Genomic DNA, 17,645 nt, shown 5'->3' with positions numbered 1-17,645 from the left:
AAAATAAAATCTACCTGTGTCTGCCAGTTTAATGTTAAATGACTGTATGCTGATAAAGGATAATGGTTACAAGAGCACACAACCTGTAGATAAATGCACATGTAATTCAATGTTTTCTTGTTTTATTTGTTGTAGTCTCCCTTTGCTTATTAGAAGTAATTTCCAAGAAACAAATCTATCAATTATAAATAAAATAAACACTGCTGTTAAAGTGTATTAATACTCAGTATATAACCTATACAAAACGTCCTCAAAATAGAAACCATTTATATGCATAACTTAAAGCCAGTCGTTTGAATAATACCTTACATCCAAATTAGCACAGCTGAAATTCAAATATTACACAATGCATTCGCTATTGCATTAGTCTGTTTTGTCTTTGTGTGAGGACACGAAAGCTCAACAAACAGCTGAATCGAAAGGCTTTAAAGTAAGTGAAATTTGATAAACCAGCTTACTGCAGCATTTAGATGCTGATATGCGATTGTCAGATTTTGTGAAACTAAGTTGTGTCACGAAGAGAAGGAAATTTGTAACGTTTTTTTTTTATTGAAAAACTGGCACATTGTACATGTAAATAAAGACCAAAATATTAAATGTCTTGGATATATATATATATATATATATATATATATATATATATATATATATATATATATATATATATATGTATATATATATATATATATATATATATATATATATATATATATATATATATATATATATATATATATGTGTGTGTGTAAATATATAAACTTAGTAAGTTAGTAAATGATGGTCAAATTTGCTGGCATGTGATCAGCCGAGGACAAAAAAGAAGGAAGACGAGACACAACGGACACAATATTTTACACATCATATTATTAGCCCCCCTGTTTATTTTCCCCCAATTTCTGTTTAATGGAGAGAAGATTTTTTTCAGCACATTTCTAAATATAATAGTTTTATTAACATATTTCTAATAACTGATTTATTTTATCTTTCCCATGAGGACAGTAAATAATACTTGACTAGATATTTTTCAAGACACTTCTATACAGCTTAGAGTGACATTTAAAGGCTTAACTTGGTTAATTAGGTTAACTAGGCAGGTTAGGGTAATTAGGCAAGTTATTGTATAATGATGGTTTGATCTGTAGACTATTGAAAAATATATAGGTTAAAGAGGCTAATAATTTTGACCAAAAATAATTTTGAAAAAATTTAAAACTGCTTTTTTTTCTAGCCGTAAAAAAACAAATAAGACTTTCTCCAGAAGAAAAAATATTATCAGATATACTGTGAAAATTTCCTTGCTCTGTTAAACATCATTTGGAAAATATATATAAAAAAAAAAAACTTTAAAAGGGGAGCTAATAATTCTGACTTCAACTGTATGTGCAGGTGGAGGAGAAGATTGGTTCCTCTTTCAAGTCTTCTATCGGGTTTGAGTCGTTCATTATCATATGCAGCCAATCATATGCAGGCAGAGCCAGAATATTTTTACTTCTGGAGTCCTCAGTTTTAAATCATCTCTTTACATGCTGTCACATGATGAACTAACAAATCAAAAATTGAACTAATCATGGGTCTTTCTGGCTCGGACTATGTGCATTGGTTAAGCTTTTATGGTACTGTAAGTGTCACATGAACGAACGACTCAAATTTGAATTTGACTTGTCTGATACAGTGAGTTAATCATAGACAAAAGACCCAGGTAAACAATTAGTGATTAGTTTATCATTCCTACAGCATTCTAGTTATGACTTGTTTGTAGTGTGATCAACGTTTTGGGCTAGTTGTTGATGACATTGGAAGCAACTTGTAACATTTAATGTTGTTTTGGCAAATTTTTACAAAATAACTCAAAAAAAAGATTTGTTCTTCTTGATGAACGAGACTCAAAGTAAAATGGTCCAAACTTCCCATCACTACTGAAAAAGCACCTCAGATGCCTGGTCTCTAAGGCTACGTTCACACTGCAGGTAAATGTGGCACGAATCTGATTTTTTACCCCTCATGTGACTCAGTGTGATGTCAGTGTGAACAGCCCAAACCGCATGTAATCTGATCTTTTCAGGTCAGATCTGTGCCACTTTCATATGTGGTCTTAAATCAGACACAGATCTGATGTTCTGCAATGCGAGCACAGTGTGAATGGTTATGTCGGATTTCATGTGACTTTTAGGTAATCTTTGAATGACATGCGTCATCATTCTGTGCTGCAGACATCATCTACCCCTCATCAGCACAGTAGAATGGCACACAGGGTGATTACTGTATACCACAGAGTTGGTTGTTCATGTTGAAAAAGAATTTGAAGGCATAACTGGTGCTTGGTTACTAATCTGGTTAACGATTAAGGCACGGGTTGATTGCGAAGCCGAAAAGCATCATCGCTGTTGCGGATGGGAGATCTGAATGCAAATGCAAACTTTCTCTCCGAGAGAAAAAAGGGCAGGTGCTCGAGCACCCAACCCCCCCCTTCTGCATGTGTCTGCTGTTTATAACGAAGTAAAATTAAATTTTACTTCGCCGCAAACGAAGATAAACCAACTCCGCCTTCACAGTTCAGTCTGCGGCTGCTCATAAACTCTTGATGAGTTCACTACACCGCCGGTGGTCAGAGCGCCACGTGCCGCGGTTGTCATAAATCACAAATGATCAGTGTTTTTTTTTCCTTTTTGGTAACACTTTAGAATAACTATCTGTTATAACTAGTTAATAGTCCATTAATAAACTGTTAGTAAATGAGTTATAAATGACTTGTTAAACAAAAGTTAGAAGTTTGTTAATTATTTATAACTGTGCCTTATAGATAGCCAATAAATAACTTACAAGCTGTTAGTTAACAAGTTATAAATGACTTGTTAACTGTATTTTAATGATTTATAACTATACCTAATAAATCAGTAATAGATCATAAACAAACTGTTAGTAAATTACTTACTAAAGACTTGTTAAGTATCAGTTAATAATTTGTATACGTTATTGGGACGTTATTCTAGTTGCAGTTATTCTTCATTTATTAACTGTTAGTAAATGAGGAATAGTTGCAACTTTAGAATAACGTCCCAATAACACACCAAAGCCAATAACTAACACTTAACTAATATATTAACTCAAACTCAGATCAGTTGTTCATAGTTTCTTTACCATCTAATAACACCAGTGAAACTTTGTACAACTTTGTAGAGAAAAAAAAGTGCCCAAACCTCATTGGTTTGTATTCTGTATATTTGTATACTGCTGTTCTGCCATGTTATGACTCACAATGTTTAACATTTCATCTGTGGAGTTTCTTTGGTAAAATACAGCACACAAAAGCTTATGAGTGGAACAAGGTTAAGGTACAAAAAAGTTATACTTTAAATATCACATCAAATTTCTGTAGCTTGAACTTGTTCCATCCATTTGCTGTTCCACAAAGTTTCACCGGTATATGTAGGTTAACAAACTATGAACAACTGATCTGTAAAGTGTGAGTTAATATATAAGCTAAGTGTTAGGTATTAGCTTATGTATGTTATTGGGACGTTATTCGAAAGTTGCAACTATTCCTGATTTACTAACAGTTAATAAATGAAGAATAGCTGCAACTTTAGAATAACGTACCAATAACGTATATAAAGTATTAACTGATACTTAACAAGTCTTTAGTAAGTAATTTACTAACAGCTTGTTCATGATCTTTTACTAATTTATTAGTTAAATTTATAAATCATTAAAATACAGTTAACAAGTCATTTATAACTTGTTAACTAACAGATTATAAGTTATCTGTTGGCTATCTATAAGGAACAGTTATAGATAATTAACAAACTATTAACTTTCATTTAACAAGTCATTTATAACCCATTAACTAACAGTTTATTAATGGACTATTAACTAGTTATAACGGATAGTTATTCTAAAGTGTTACCTTTTTTTTTCACAGGAGACTTATTTTAGATCTCAAATGCCGAAATACACATTAGTAATAGCAGAACAATCATTTACAAATCATGAAATACACCACGGTTGTCTGTGAAAAGGGTAATTATCATATAAGCATGATCTGACAACGTGCTTACTTCATACAGTATCACGTGTGCATAATTAGACATTTTGTGCTCTTCATAATGCACTTTTGCGCATGCGGGTCAGTTTAGGACCATGATCTGTTCACACAGCAAATGTGATATTGGCCACATTTATAAGAGCAGTGTGAACAGCCACGCAAAATAATCAGATCTGAGAAAAAATCAGATTTGAGCACTAAGCCTTGCAGTGTGAATGTAGCCTTAAAGGGCGTACTCACACTATGTACAGTTGCCTAGAACCTGGCCAAAGCACGCTTGTCCCCTCTCCTATCTACTCTCGACGGCACGAACTCACATTACATTCGGGCCTGGGCGCGCTTACATCACCGATGATGCGCTGTTCAGTAAGCGCTCTCGCTCAGCTTAGTGGAGATTTCTTTAGTTATATTGTTTTAGTGGTTTGGGATGCGGTGACACGCAGTCAAATATTTCACCGAACAGTTCAGCCACTTTTGACGGTCATAAACAATCATGAAGTCCTCGTGCTACAGGAATTAGGAGGTTTGCTGAAGGTGCAGCTGTCGTGCAGTGAGGTGTCTGCGTCTTTAATAATCTACGACAGTATGTGCTCATTGAACAGTAAGAATGATTAACAAATCTATGAAACAGTCCCTTAAAAGTCACGTCTCGCTTTCAGTTTCGGCCTCAGGCGCGTTTTGCACTCACACTACAAGCGTACCGTGCCAAATCCTAAGTGAACCGCGCTCTGGCACACCTCTTCCAACCGTGCCAGGGCCGGCAAAGTGAACCGGAGCACTCACACTTCTCAAACGATCCGGGAAACGGGCCTGGGCACGGTTCGGATAGCATGGTGTGAGTAGGCCCTAACATCCAGAGTCCAGTCTCAGACACCATTACTAGTGGTCTGCATTCCTACAGCTTCCAGTTACAACTTCCAGCAGCATGTCCATAATGGCCCTCAGAAAGAACAGAGAGGTTGTTGATGAGTGACAGAGCAGGATATTTATGTGTTCTGCCACCCCTTTAGAACCCTGTGCTGTCCTTAAGGGACGTTCAACTAAAAATTTGTTAATTCATTCTCTTTTCGACTTAGTCCCTTTATTAATCCAGGGTCGCCACAGCGGAATGAACCGCCAACTTATCCCGCACGTTTTTACGCAGCAGATGCCCTTCCAGCCACAACCCATCTCTGGGAAACATCCACATACATTCACACTCATACACTATGGAAAATTTTAGCTTACCCGATTCACCTGTACCGCATGTCTTTGGACTGTGGGGGAAAGCGGAGCACCCGGAGGAAACCCCTTGCGAACACAGGGAGAACATGCAAACTCCACACATAAACACCAACTGACCCAGTCGAAGCTCGAACCAGCGACCTTTTTGCTGGGAGGCGACTCAACTAAAAATAAGAAATACAATTTTTGTACACTACATGATGGCTTGTATCCCTCTCTTTGAATATAGCAGATATGACAATTTTAATGTAAAAATGAAATGTCAATTTACTGGGAACCGTTGGGAAGTGAGAAAAACTATTCTAAACATACAGCAGGTGAACATAGATTATATAAACAGTGGGAAAAAGTTAGGTGAGTGAAATAAAAAAATCAGTCCTCCGCAGAATTCTACTTCACACCAATAACTTGGGTTTGATCCCTGCCTTAGACGCCCATTAACGTTTGATATTTTTTCTTCCTTTTTTTTTTTCTTATTTAACCTGGTAAAAAACTAAATGTATTTTTTTTCTCTTTTTATCTAGATGGAGTCTGTAGCCACTAAGTCAAACACCACGAAAACAACAGAAGCTCTTTGTGAAATTCCAGCTGAAGTTTTCATATTTCCATACTCACTTGTGTTTCTCGTCAGTCTGGTGTTGAACTGCATCACAATGTGGGTGTATTTCTGCACCAATCAGCGAGTCCAGTCCAGCATCACAGTCTACATGAAGAACCTGGTTGCAGCTGACTTCCTCCTTTGCCTTTGTTTACCTTTTCGTATCGCGTTTTATGCTAACCCTACAGGCATAATGTCCATTATTTATCGCAGCATTGGTTTAACTGCCTTTTTTATCAACATGTATGCAAGCATTTTCTTCATGGACTTAATAGCAATGAACAGGTTTGCACATTATTCTTAATTTTTTTAGCATGATAAATATATGCATTTCCCCAAGAAAATAATATTTTTTATGATGTAATGTGTTTTTTTTTTTTTTTTACTTAAAGAGTTTCCCCAATCCTGTCGTCAATTGCTCACCCTTCACTTGTTCCAAACCTGTTTGAAAAAAGCATATACTGACAAATGTTTGTAACAACTGACTACCATAGTACTTGTTTTTCCTACTATGGATGCCAATAGTTATCGGTTTTTAACATTTTCCAGAATATGTCATTTCTTAAACTTAAACTGTGAGTAAATAGTGAGCACATATTTACTTTTGGGTGAACTATACCTTTAATTCGGTTTTCCTATGGGTCTGCACTGTGGAGATACGTCTCAAAAACACTTAAATAAATAAATAATGATTAAATAAATAAATGAATACATATATGGATGGTTCAGGTTTCCGCTACTGAAACGCAATGTAAAATCTATTTTTACATGCTTTACAGGTACCTGAAGATTACCCGGCCATTGGAGACTCATACTCTGCAAACAGTTCGCACTGCCCGCTACATTTCTATAGCAGTTTGGTTGTTCATGTTAACCATGTCTTCTGTTTATATTACCACATATTTCCTGGCCAGCTGGGGTATAGTGTGGGGTAAATTTCCCTTTAATTATGAGCTCCTCAGAGTGTTCTACATACTTATTAACTGTGTGGCCTTTGGGTTCTTCATTTTTATCTTGGTGTCTCTGATTTTTTTTAACTGGAAGACTATTCAAAAGCTCAGAGAAGTTCAGTTGTCTACACAGACTGACTTCAATAGGCAAAAATTCAGAAAATCTAAGCAAAACATGCTAGTGCTAGTGGTCATTTTCTGTGTGTGCTTTGTGCCCTATCACCTAGTAATACTACCCAGCATATTCATCAAACCTTTACTGAATGACTCTACATCAATTCAAGCATTGTGCATCCTGGAAGAGGTGACCTTCCTGCTTGTAGCACTGAGTGTCTCATTGGATCCACTTATTTACTTTTTCTTTAGCAAGGTATTTAGAGAGCAGATTAACTTGATGAGTTGCCAAAACTGTATATAAACGTGGGACACATTATTAAGGTATTCATCTGTAATGTTTTTAAATCATGTAGTAAGTATTAAGTTTAAAATGTGTTCTAATGCATTAGCACCAGTCTAAAATCCTGTACAGCCTTTTTTCATTATCAACACATGTGTTATATAAAGACCCACATACTAATTGTTTGCATTTTAAATATGGAAAAATATGTTCTTCTGTCCTGGCTAGTGTCTACAACATGAACTCATTGGAAATTAATTGCATACTTTTTTGGTCGCCTTATTTGTTCCTTTCCTTTATTGATGACTATGTGGTTGAGTTTTTTCCTACTTATTGCCACCTTGTGCTATGTATAAATGTTTTAATTAAAGGGATACCCTAGAAAATGTTATTTACTCGCTATTTTCTCACCCCTGTGTGGTTCCAACCCTTTATGAATGTCTTTCTTTTGTTAAACAGAAGATATTTTGAAGAAAGCTAAAAACCTGTAAGCATCTACATCCAAATACAAAAACCAAATACTATAGAAGTCAATGGTTAATTGTTATGTATTTGTGTTATTTGTGCTCTGTTGCTCTGTGTTTTTTTCCCTCTCTCTCTCTCTCTCTCTCTCTCTCTCGCTCTGTTCTTCCGTATCTGCTTTCATTATTCTCAGGTTACGTTCATTGGTCCATTCAGCTGTCAGTCATTTCCTCCCCGGTTACGTCATTCTTTTGTCACATCCAATAAGCAAAGACCACCCGTCATAAAAGCGCACGTCAGACCACTGGCTAGCCCTCTCTTGACTTCTGTTTCGCTGCTTTTTTCCCCACTTCTTTGTGTTACTGCATTGCGTTTAGAAATAACCCCGTCTAACTGTATATTTTGTTGTTGCCCGTTACCGTTATCCGTCCGTCATTCGTATATCATTCCATTTCTCAGTTTACGTTGTTTACGAGGCTTGGACGAAGTGGACAGGTAAGAAGGTCACACGACATACATTTCTCAACACATAGGACTACTCTGCTGTTTAGTACACTAGGTTAGGGGCGAGCGCCACTCCTTGTACTTTTTGGATAGATAGATAGAGTAGATAGGAAGACTCTTTGCGTGTTAATTATAATGTTTTCACATAGTTAGCTAGATGCTTCTGGGGAGTTAGATTTAGTTTGGGTTTTGTTCTTTTCATTTTTCTTTAGCGCCGCCCGCGTCCCTTCTGCCAGCTCTCTTGTTTTTTTCCGTCTTTATTTGTCTCAGTGTTGTATATATTATAAACAGTATATTTTTGCCTTGCTTACTTTTTCTTTATTTTGGATTCATTCGTTGTTTTTGTTAACTTTTGGGAATTGTAAATAAAAGCACATTTTTTTGTATTACTTTGGTTTAGAGGTCTGCGCGGGGCTAAATTTTGAAACCCGCTCCCACCCGCACCTGCCAGGTTTTAGCCCGAACCCAACCGCTCCCGCTTACATTCAGCATTTGTTGTCCCGCTGCCCGTCCCGCCCCGTTTTCTACCCGTCGTGCCCGATCCCGCTAACGAGCGGGAAGGGGAACAAAACTGAAAACCACCCAGCTATACAGAGTCCAGACAGCCTATAACAAGCTGTCTGTATAAACACACACACACACATAAGCACCAAGCACACACACACAGACAAAGCTCTCTCTCTCTCTCTCTCTCATTCACGCGCTATAACACACACACACATAAGCACCAAGCACACACACAGGCAAAGCGCTATCTCTCATTCACGCGCGCACACACAAACCTCTCATTCGCGCGTGCGCACACACACACACAGCAACAAACAAGCTAAACACAGCATCGCGCTATTTCATTTACACACATATATATGCATGCTCACTCGGGAGTCGGGAGCAATATTGATAGACGGCCCGCTCCCGTCTCAAATTAAACCCGTTATCGACCGCTCCCGCGCCTTATTCGGAAATTTATTCCCGCGCCGCAGAAATCTGGTCGGGTCCCCTTTTTCTTCCATAAAGCATACATTATGAATATCCATTAAAACAAGACTTCCAGCAGTTCATAGTTGCATCCAATATCTTGTTTGTCACGGAGGCATGCATAAAATGTTCCGTGAATGAAAGTGAAAGTGCCAAACTACAGTTACAGTCGACAAATGAAAAATGAAACACCCTATTACATAAAACTCCGGAGGAAATGTGGATAGCCAACACAATCTCACGGCAATTCGTAACTTTTTGATTTTGTGGCTAATTCGTATGAATGCGTACAATCTTATTCATACAATTTAGTACGACTTGCTCATCCCCCAATGACGGTTGGGTTTAGGGGTGGGGTTGGGTGCCACCCCTCCTTTTTAAAATCGTACAATTTCATTCATCTGAACTCGTACGAATTTGTGCGAATAAGCCACTAAATAAATACGTTTTCTCGTGAGATCAGGCTGGGATAGCGTGGTGACACAATGACGTTAATCGAATTATGTGCATTAACATGTAAAACGGGATCATGTAAGCAACTGTAACTGTAAACAACTTAGTCTTATTGTTCTCTTAAATTGATTAAAGCAAATAATTCGATTACTAATGTCTATGTAAAAGTAGTCAGTGAGAAGTGAGTGGTCTTATTACTTTTAAGATAAAGAAAATTTAGGGATCCATATGGTTTGTGCTATACATTCATAATGTGGTAATGCAAATACAACATTGGCTAAATAAAATGAGAAAAAAACACAATAAAAATAAATTAGTGCTTGGTTTTTATGTTCCCTTATCATTTCCGTCAACTGTTTTGCATGTAAATTACATCCTCTGATGATCTCATGCTGTTGTGGTTTTGTTGCAAGTCGGCATCTATTTTTGTATTTACCGTCTGTCCAACACATATTTCCTTTCTCTCACACGCACAAGATAAAGTGATCTCTGAGTTCTCTTTCACTCTATTCTCTGTTAAAGCAAGATGTCAAGATATAGTTGCTTTTAAAGAATAGATTTATTTGCATGCGCTCTGTGTCAACAACATGTATAAAAATGTCTTTAAAAAAAAAATTATATACATACACCTGCATGTAGCATGTTAGAAAGCTGGGTAAAGCAAATAGTGTGTCATTTTTGAGTGTATGCCTATGAGAAAAGGTCCCAGACAGATATAAAGGAGCTATAAAATAGCTATTTATAAGGCTATAAAATCAAGCAGGTCATTAATTTAGAAAACATTCATTTATTTTCTTTCGGCTTAGTCCCTTTATTTATCAGGGGGCACCACAGTGGAATGAACCACCAACTTATCCAGCATGTTTTTACACAGCGGATACCCACAGGGGTCACCAATCCTGGTCCTGGAGGGCCAGTGTCCCTGCAGGGTTTAGCTCCATCTTGCCTCAACACACCTGCCTGGATGTATACCTAGTAAGACCTTGATTAGCTTGTTCAGGTGTGTTTGATTAGGGTTGGAGCTAAAATCTGCAGGACACCGGCCCTCCCGGAACAAGTTTGGTGACCACTACCCTACCAGCTTTAACCCAGTACTGGGATAGAGTTAGAAAACCTCAAAGAAAAGAAAATCTTTAAAAGTAACCACATTAAAATTCAGTCACTGAGCATGAAAGAAAAGTTTTGAGTTGCTTGTTTGTCTCTTTTAGATTAAGAAAATAGGAAGGAAAAGTTTATGGAAGCAATTAGAATCATCATACATTACAAATAGTGAGTGAGCGACGTATCTGATTTGGCGGTCGAGTGCGCAAGAGACGTACCTGAAGAGCGGTGGGGGTGAGTTGAGCACGACATACCTGAAGAGCTAGGAGGGATACAGTGGAGAGAGGGGTGTGCAACGAATTTAACTACCGGGCAGGAGACGCGGAATTTCTGGGAGATTATCCAACCCAAGCTCATTCTGGAAACGTAGCCCCGCGGACGTTTCTGGAGACCGTGATTTACGTGGCCGGAGGTACGTATGGGCCGCGTTTAGATTTTTTCGAGCGAACGCTGCGGGGCGGTGTGGCGCCGCTCCGCCCCTCCTCTTCGCGCTCGCCGGCCGACGGCTTGCCTCCGAGTGGTGGGCTTTCCCGATGCAACCAGTTTGACCGCTTAGCTCACAGCGTTGCGTCGGCGGTGGGGAGGCCCCGGAGAAGCCATCCGTGGGGACGACGACCGGGATCGAGTCCGGGGAACGGCGGTTCCGGAAATCAGGTAAAACGAAAAATGAAATCCGAAAAATAAGGGCGAGAACGCGGCGGGATCCGAAAACGCGGTCAAAATTGAAGACGAGGGCTTTTACTTATTTTTTTTTTTTCCTGGACGGCTTTTGGGAACCGTCGCTCGGGTTTAGGGAAGGAGGAGGAGATAGAGGAGGGAGGCCAAGTCGGCAGATCCGGCGGCTTTACGGGCGCGAACGGCGCGCGCTTCTGAGAGGCGCCCGAGACGCGAAAAAGCGCGCACAGCGGCCTCTCGCGGATCCGCGAAAACAAAAAACGCTCGAATACGTACCCCCAGGGACGTAAATCCCGGTCCGCAGAAACGTCCGCGGGGCTACGTTTCCACAATGAGCCCGGGTTGAGATTATCATTCATTTGTGGGCATCCAGGAGTCTCTATGCATTTGCAGGATACTCCCGCTACTTCCGGGAGTCTGCATAGGCCAAATAGTTTCTATTTCATGTATATTTAATGATAATATCACAAAGTCACATTACACTGACTAACATAATAATCACAATTTGAAAAATCAGTCAATTTACTAGTATTCTGTTTTAAAAAATCATTCTGGTAATGTAGGTTTTGACACATGGCTGCTAGTTAAAGCTGCTTGTTGCTATTCATGAGCAGGTACTTTGCTGGTACTCACATGTTGGGCTGTGTTTTTACTCATTTCTTATTGTGATGTTACTGTGTTATTACATTTGTATGTCCTATAACATAGATTTGTTTGGTATCTTATTATTTTGAAATTGTGTAATTTTAATCATATTTAATATCCATACTGTTTTCTGAATATTATATATACATACTTTTAATGCTATTGATGTGGACAAAGATCACACCTCACATCTTTTTTTTTCGCCACTTCAATATCACCCCTCCCCCATCAACCAAACAAGGCTGTTATTTTTTTTAGGTTTCCTCTGTGTCTCTTTTTTTTTTTTGCAACAATCTAGAGACAGAAGGACTAATATCTACACCTACGTTCAGTGGACAGCTTTCCTACTGGTGGATTTCATGTAAGTTTAATGTAATTAGCCAAGCAATTTTAATGCTTATAATACTTATAATGTTTACTTTATGCAAGTTTATAGGGTTAAAACAAAATATATAGTGTAATATATTGGCATATAACCATTGTCTTAAGTTATGTATGTATATATTATGTGCTAATATATTATATTTGCCTCAGGCCATATAGTTTCTATTTGATGTATGTTGTAAGTCAATGCTAAAATCAAAATCGCATCACACTGAATAACATAACAACTTGAATAATCAGCCAATTTACTAGTAATCTTTTGATAGAAACAAAAATTATTGTAAGGTTTTCACAGATGTCTGCTAGTTTAAGCTGGTTCTTGCTTTTCATTTGCTGGTCAGGTCCAGCTTAGAGTCAGCAAAGAAAAAAGATTCAACCAGCAGCCCATTGTCAAATTATGCTGTTCATGTCAACATGGTAAAATAAGCTAATAAAAAGTGAAAATTTGTGCCAGGAAGTGACGCAAACAACAAATTGTGATATCGCACCTTATACAGTAGCCTATGTACAATATCCGTTATCTGTATGAATCATAATAGGTCTAATATGTCTCGCTTGCTTTATCTAGATGGAGTTGGAGGCTACAATGCATGCCACCATTTTCCCAACTGATCAAATTAAAACAAACATGACCATGGGAAACATTTCCTGTGAAGCGATGTACATAGATGTCTCAACCCATCCTGCTTTCATCTTTAGCTACTCACTTGTGTTTCTCGTCAGTCTGGTGTTGAACTGCATCACAATGCGGGTGTATTTCTGCAGCAATCAGCGTGTCCAGTCCAGCATCACAGTCTACATGAAGAACCTGGCAGCGGCTGACTTTTTCCTTTGCCTTTGCTTACCCTTGCGCATTGCTAACAATGCTTACTATTCCATGACAATACGTAACATTTACTGCAGCTTTGGAGCAACAGCCTTTTATATAAACATGTATGCAAGCATTCTCTTCATGGACTTTATTGCTGCAAACAGGTATGAATCTCATTTATATAAGTTTCATTATATGTGATATCCTTGTTAGTGGACCCATGCCCGTAGCCAGGGGGGGTTCGGGTGGTTCGAACGAACCACCCCCCACGGCTAAAAGGTCCAGATTTTGTCCTTTAAATTATTTTATGTAATTTAATAATATGTAATATATAATTAATATAATATATTAATATTCAATATATATTGTAATAAAGTGTATTTTAAAATAACTCTGGCCAGTATTTCGAATCCTCAATGTGACGCGATAACATGACATAACCCACTGAGTGGTAACATTTGAATCTTTGATGCGACATCCATACTGAGCTTTGGGTCGAAAAGAGCAAGAAGGCAGAGAAGGCAGGCATTATCGAAAAATATTAGACATATGTTCAAAAAGACCAACCCGGGCTCATTGTGGAAACGTAGCCCCGCGGACGTTTCTGCGGACCGCGATTTACGTCCCGGGAGGTACGTATTTGAGCGTTTTTTGTTTTCGCAGATCCGCGAGAGGCCGCCTGTAATTATCACATGGTTTCAGGTCCTAATTAATTGGTTCAGGTGTGTTTGATATGGGTAGCAACTGAAATCTGCAGGAAGGTGGCTCTCTAGGAACAGGGTTGGCCACCCCTGCTATAGGGTACCAATCTTGGAAAACTTGAATTTCTTCTGCACAGTGTGGCAAATCAACACAGAAAAAGATCACATGCCTTTAATTTGCACTAATTGGCACCACCTGCGATTAATCAGACACCAATACTCATTCATTCATTTTCTTGTCAGCTTAGTCCACAGGTGTCAAACTCAGTTCCAAAAGGGCCGCAGCTCTGCACAGTTTAGTTCCAACCCTAATTAAACACACCTGATCAAACTAATTGAGTCCTTCAGGCTTGTTTGAAACCTACAGGTAAGTGTGTTGGAGCAGGGTTGGAACTAAACTGTGCAGGGCTTCGGCCCTCCAGGAATTGAGTTTAACACCCCTGACTTAGTCCCTTTATCAATCCGGGGTCGCCACAGCGGAATAAACCGCCAACTTATCCAGCACATTTTTACGCAGCGGATGCCCTTCCAGCCGCGACCCGTCTCTGGGAAACACCAATACTCAAAACTACAATAATTTTTTTATAGTTATTTTTTAGGGGGGCTTTACCTTTATTGGACAGGACAGTATAGAGAATTGACAGGAAAGCATGGGGGGCAGAGAGAGGGTAAGGATCGGCATAGGACCACAAGGTGGGAATTAAACTCGGGTCGCCATGAGTTGGCGCCAACACTAGTACTCAAATTTTATTACGATTAAGACAATACTCTGATTAAGAATCTACCATGTAAAAAAAGACATTTGATGACCTTTATCCAACCAAAGTCATAGTCGTAGTAATCACAAATGGAATTAAGACGTGGAGTATTCCTATTTTACTCATATTATTGAGTCCAGTACAGACATGTAAACCATCATGTAGGACTTTTCGCTGCATAATGCGACATGATATTTCACACACACATGGCTGTTAGATACTGTATTCTCTGCATTTACCGATTCAGTACAGGACCACAGGTGCACACATACCCAAGGGCTCAAGTGTACACAACACAGTGAGATCATTACACCCGCCATCACGTTAATTATATTATCATCTTATTTAGATTAAGATAAATTAGAATACTAATGTCCAAGTAGACATAGTTACTGTGTTAGATCTCATTTTAACTGCCTCGTTTTGTCAACTCAGGTACCTGAAGATTGTGCGACCATTGGAGACTCACACTCTGCAGACGGTTCGTACTGCCCGCCACATTTCTCTAGCAACTTGGCTCTCCCTGCTAGCCTTGTGTAGCATCTACTTGGTCCTCTTTCTTCAGACTTCCTGGAGTTACAATCAGCAAGACATTAGCTGCGAGTCCATGCACAGTCCGCAGCTCAGTGTTTTCTACAAAGTCATCCACTGTGTGTCCATTGTAACCTTCATGTTCGTGCTAATATCGATGATTGTTCTGTATTGGAAGACTCTACAAAAGATTCAACAGGCTCAGTTGTCCGCACAGACCATCTCCAGCACTCAAACATTTAACAAGTCAAAGCGCAATATGCTAATATTAATGGTAGTTTTCTGTGTGTGCTTTGTGCCTTATCATCTGGTGAGACTGCCTTACACGTTCAGCAGTGAATGTTCAACAGTTCACGCATTTAACATCTTGAAAGAGGTGACAATTCTGCTTGGAGTGCTGAATGTTTGTTTCGATCCTCTAATCTACTTCCTCTTCTGCAAGGCCTTTAGAGCTCAGCTTAGAAAAGGGAACGATTTGCACAGGTCCAGTGAAGAGCAAACATGAAACGTCTGAAGATGCAATGTAATATACTGATATAATTGTAATTTAAACATTGATTTAAGGCAGGGGTCGCCAAACTTGTTCCTGGAGGGCCGGTGTCAGATTTTACCTCCAACTCTAATCAAACACACCTGAACAAGCTAATCAAGGTCTTACTAGGTATGCTTAAAACATCCAGGCAGGTGTGTTGAGGCAAGTTGGAGCTAAACCCTGCAGGGACACCGGCCCTCCAGGAGTGAGATTGGTGACCCCTGATTTAAGGAATGCTTCAATTTTCAAAAGTTTGCAAAAAATGAAACGTGTTTGGGTTTAAGAGTTATTTGAATGACGTTCACTCTCATGAGACTGTACTATCAGAGTTTTGTGTTGTACTTACACACGGAGCACAAAGCAACACTTCCAATGTTGATATCATGGCAAGCACTTGGGAATTCATGCCTGAACTAGCAACTTTGTCACCATATTTAGCAACTTGTCAAAACCCCCAGCGACAAATTAAAAAAAAAAGTTTTGGTGTTACTGGAGATTTTAGGAGACACTGATTTGTTCCTAGAGTACCTTACCTACATCTCAGTGACCTGCTGGCAGTGCAATCCTTGTTCCGCCGTATCTCCCACCTGCAGCCTTGAGAGAAGATAATTCGTATGCATACCAATGGCGAATGTTTTAGCACCGCAAGCGTGAGGTATTTCCCTGGTATTCAAACCAATTTGCTTCTCCTTTGTGTTAAATGTAACAATTTAAATGGACCTTTTATTATTTTCTTGCTGTTGTTCACAATCAATTTTAGTGACACCAGTTTCTGAACTTGTCTGACATTATTAGGTTTGAAAGATTCACAGCACATTTATTCTGTGGGGATCCCTTGGAATTCACTGGTCAGCCAAGAGACAAAGTCCCTTCAGCATGTCCTGGGTCTACCCTGAGGCCTTCTCCCAATGGGACATGCCTAGAACATGTCCCTAGGTAGGCGTCCAGGAGGCATCCAAAACAGATGCCTGAGCAACCTCAGCTGGCAACTCCAATCTACTCCTGGGTGACAGAACTCCTCACCCTATCTATAAGAGTGTGCCCTGCCACCCTGTGAACTCATTTTGGCCACTTGTATCTAAAATCTTGTCCTTTCGGTCATGACCCAAATCTCATGACCATTGGTGAGAGCAGGAACGTAGATTGATCAGTAAATCGAGAGCTATGCCTTTAGGCTCAGCTCCTTCTTAACAACAGCAGACTGGTACATCGACCACATTGATGCTACTTCACCAATCTACCTGTCAATCTCATGGTCTATCCTACCCTTACTCCTGAACAAAACCCCAAGATACTTGAACTCATCCACCTGGGGTAAGGACTTTCCTCCATTTACTGCACATATACATGGATGTAATGAATTCAAACAGCAATACATTTAATTTAATCGACATGCATATATAAAGAGTAGTGCAAATATAAGACATTCTACCAGAAATGTACGTTTTTACTTATTAAAATGTGACAGCCTTACCTTAAAGCTTGTCTTCCTCCTAAAAATCATACAAAAACAAACCATAAAATCTTACAAATCAATGATAGAACACATCCATGATCAGTCAGCTTCTTCCCCATCAAATGTCACTTCCTCTGAGTCATAGCCTTAAAGGTGTATTGCACACATTTTAATGCATATGTGACAGAACTGACAGAAATATGGGGACAATTGTTTTGTTTGTATTAATTATTTGTGCAATTTATTTTTAATTTCTTGTTTTTTAATCAATTGATGTGAACGATGAACTAATAATTGCTATTTCTAAAGTTTTTTTTTAATAACAGTGTTTAGCATAGCAAAACTATTTAAGCTGTAGGTTCAACTGGGCCGAGGTCTAGGACTATGACAGGGTTAGTAAATCTGTAAAGTGTTTTCAATAAAGACAAAAAAATCTGAAAACC

General features: G+C 38.8%; 2 protein-coding genes across 4 annotated transcripts; both read left to right on the top strand.

Annotated features, from left to right (window-relative positions):
• The first annotated feature begins 371 nt into the window (after positions 1–371).
• Positions 372–7,712, top strand: LOC141378005 (P2Y purinoceptor 14-like). The gene is made up of 3 exons (XM_073924371.1): positions 372–430; positions 5,791–6,149; positions 6,644–7,712. The coding sequence occupies exons 2-3, from the start codon at positions 5,791–5,793 to the stop codon at positions 7,230–7,232; spliced, it is 948 nt and encodes a 315-aa protein (XP_073780472.1). The 5' UTR covers positions 372–430; the 3' UTR covers positions 7,233–7,712.
• A 275-nt stretch (positions 7,713–7,987) lies between these two features.
• Positions 7,988–17,645, top strand: LOC141378004 (P2Y purinoceptor 14-like). Of its 3 annotated transcripts, XM_073924370.1 has the most exons (5): positions 7,988–8,168; positions 10,817–10,943; positions 12,328–12,390; positions 12,982–13,388; positions 15,119–17,645. In XM_073924370.1, the coding sequence occupies exons 4-5, from the start codon at positions 12,982–12,984 to the stop codon at positions 15,717–15,719; spliced, it is 1,008 nt and encodes a 335-aa protein (XP_073780471.1). In that variant the 5' UTR covers positions 7,988–8,168; positions 10,817–10,943; positions 12,328–12,390; the 3' UTR covers positions 15,720–17,645. The 3 variants fall into 3 exon arrangements, 1 of the variants encoding a protein (XP_073780471.1); XR_012391260.1 differs by lacking the exons at positions 7,988–8,168; positions 10,817–10,943 and having other exon boundaries at positions 15,119–15,778; positions 15,933–17,639; XR_012391259.1 differs by lacking the exons at positions 7,988–8,168; positions 10,817–10,943 and having other exon boundaries at positions 15,119–15,787; positions 15,933–17,639.

The sequence above is a fragment of the Danio rerio genome, chromosome 15 (genome assembly GCF_049306965.1).
Source record: "Danio rerio strain Tuebingen ecotype United States chromosome 15, GRCz12tu, whole genome shotgun sequence".
Taxonomy (NCBI): domain Eukaryota; kingdom Metazoa; phylum Chordata; class Actinopteri; order Cypriniformes; family Danionidae; genus Danio; species Danio rerio.
The sequence above is the reverse complement of the archived record's forward strand: the minus strand, read 5'-3'. Positions and strand labels throughout refer to the sequence as shown.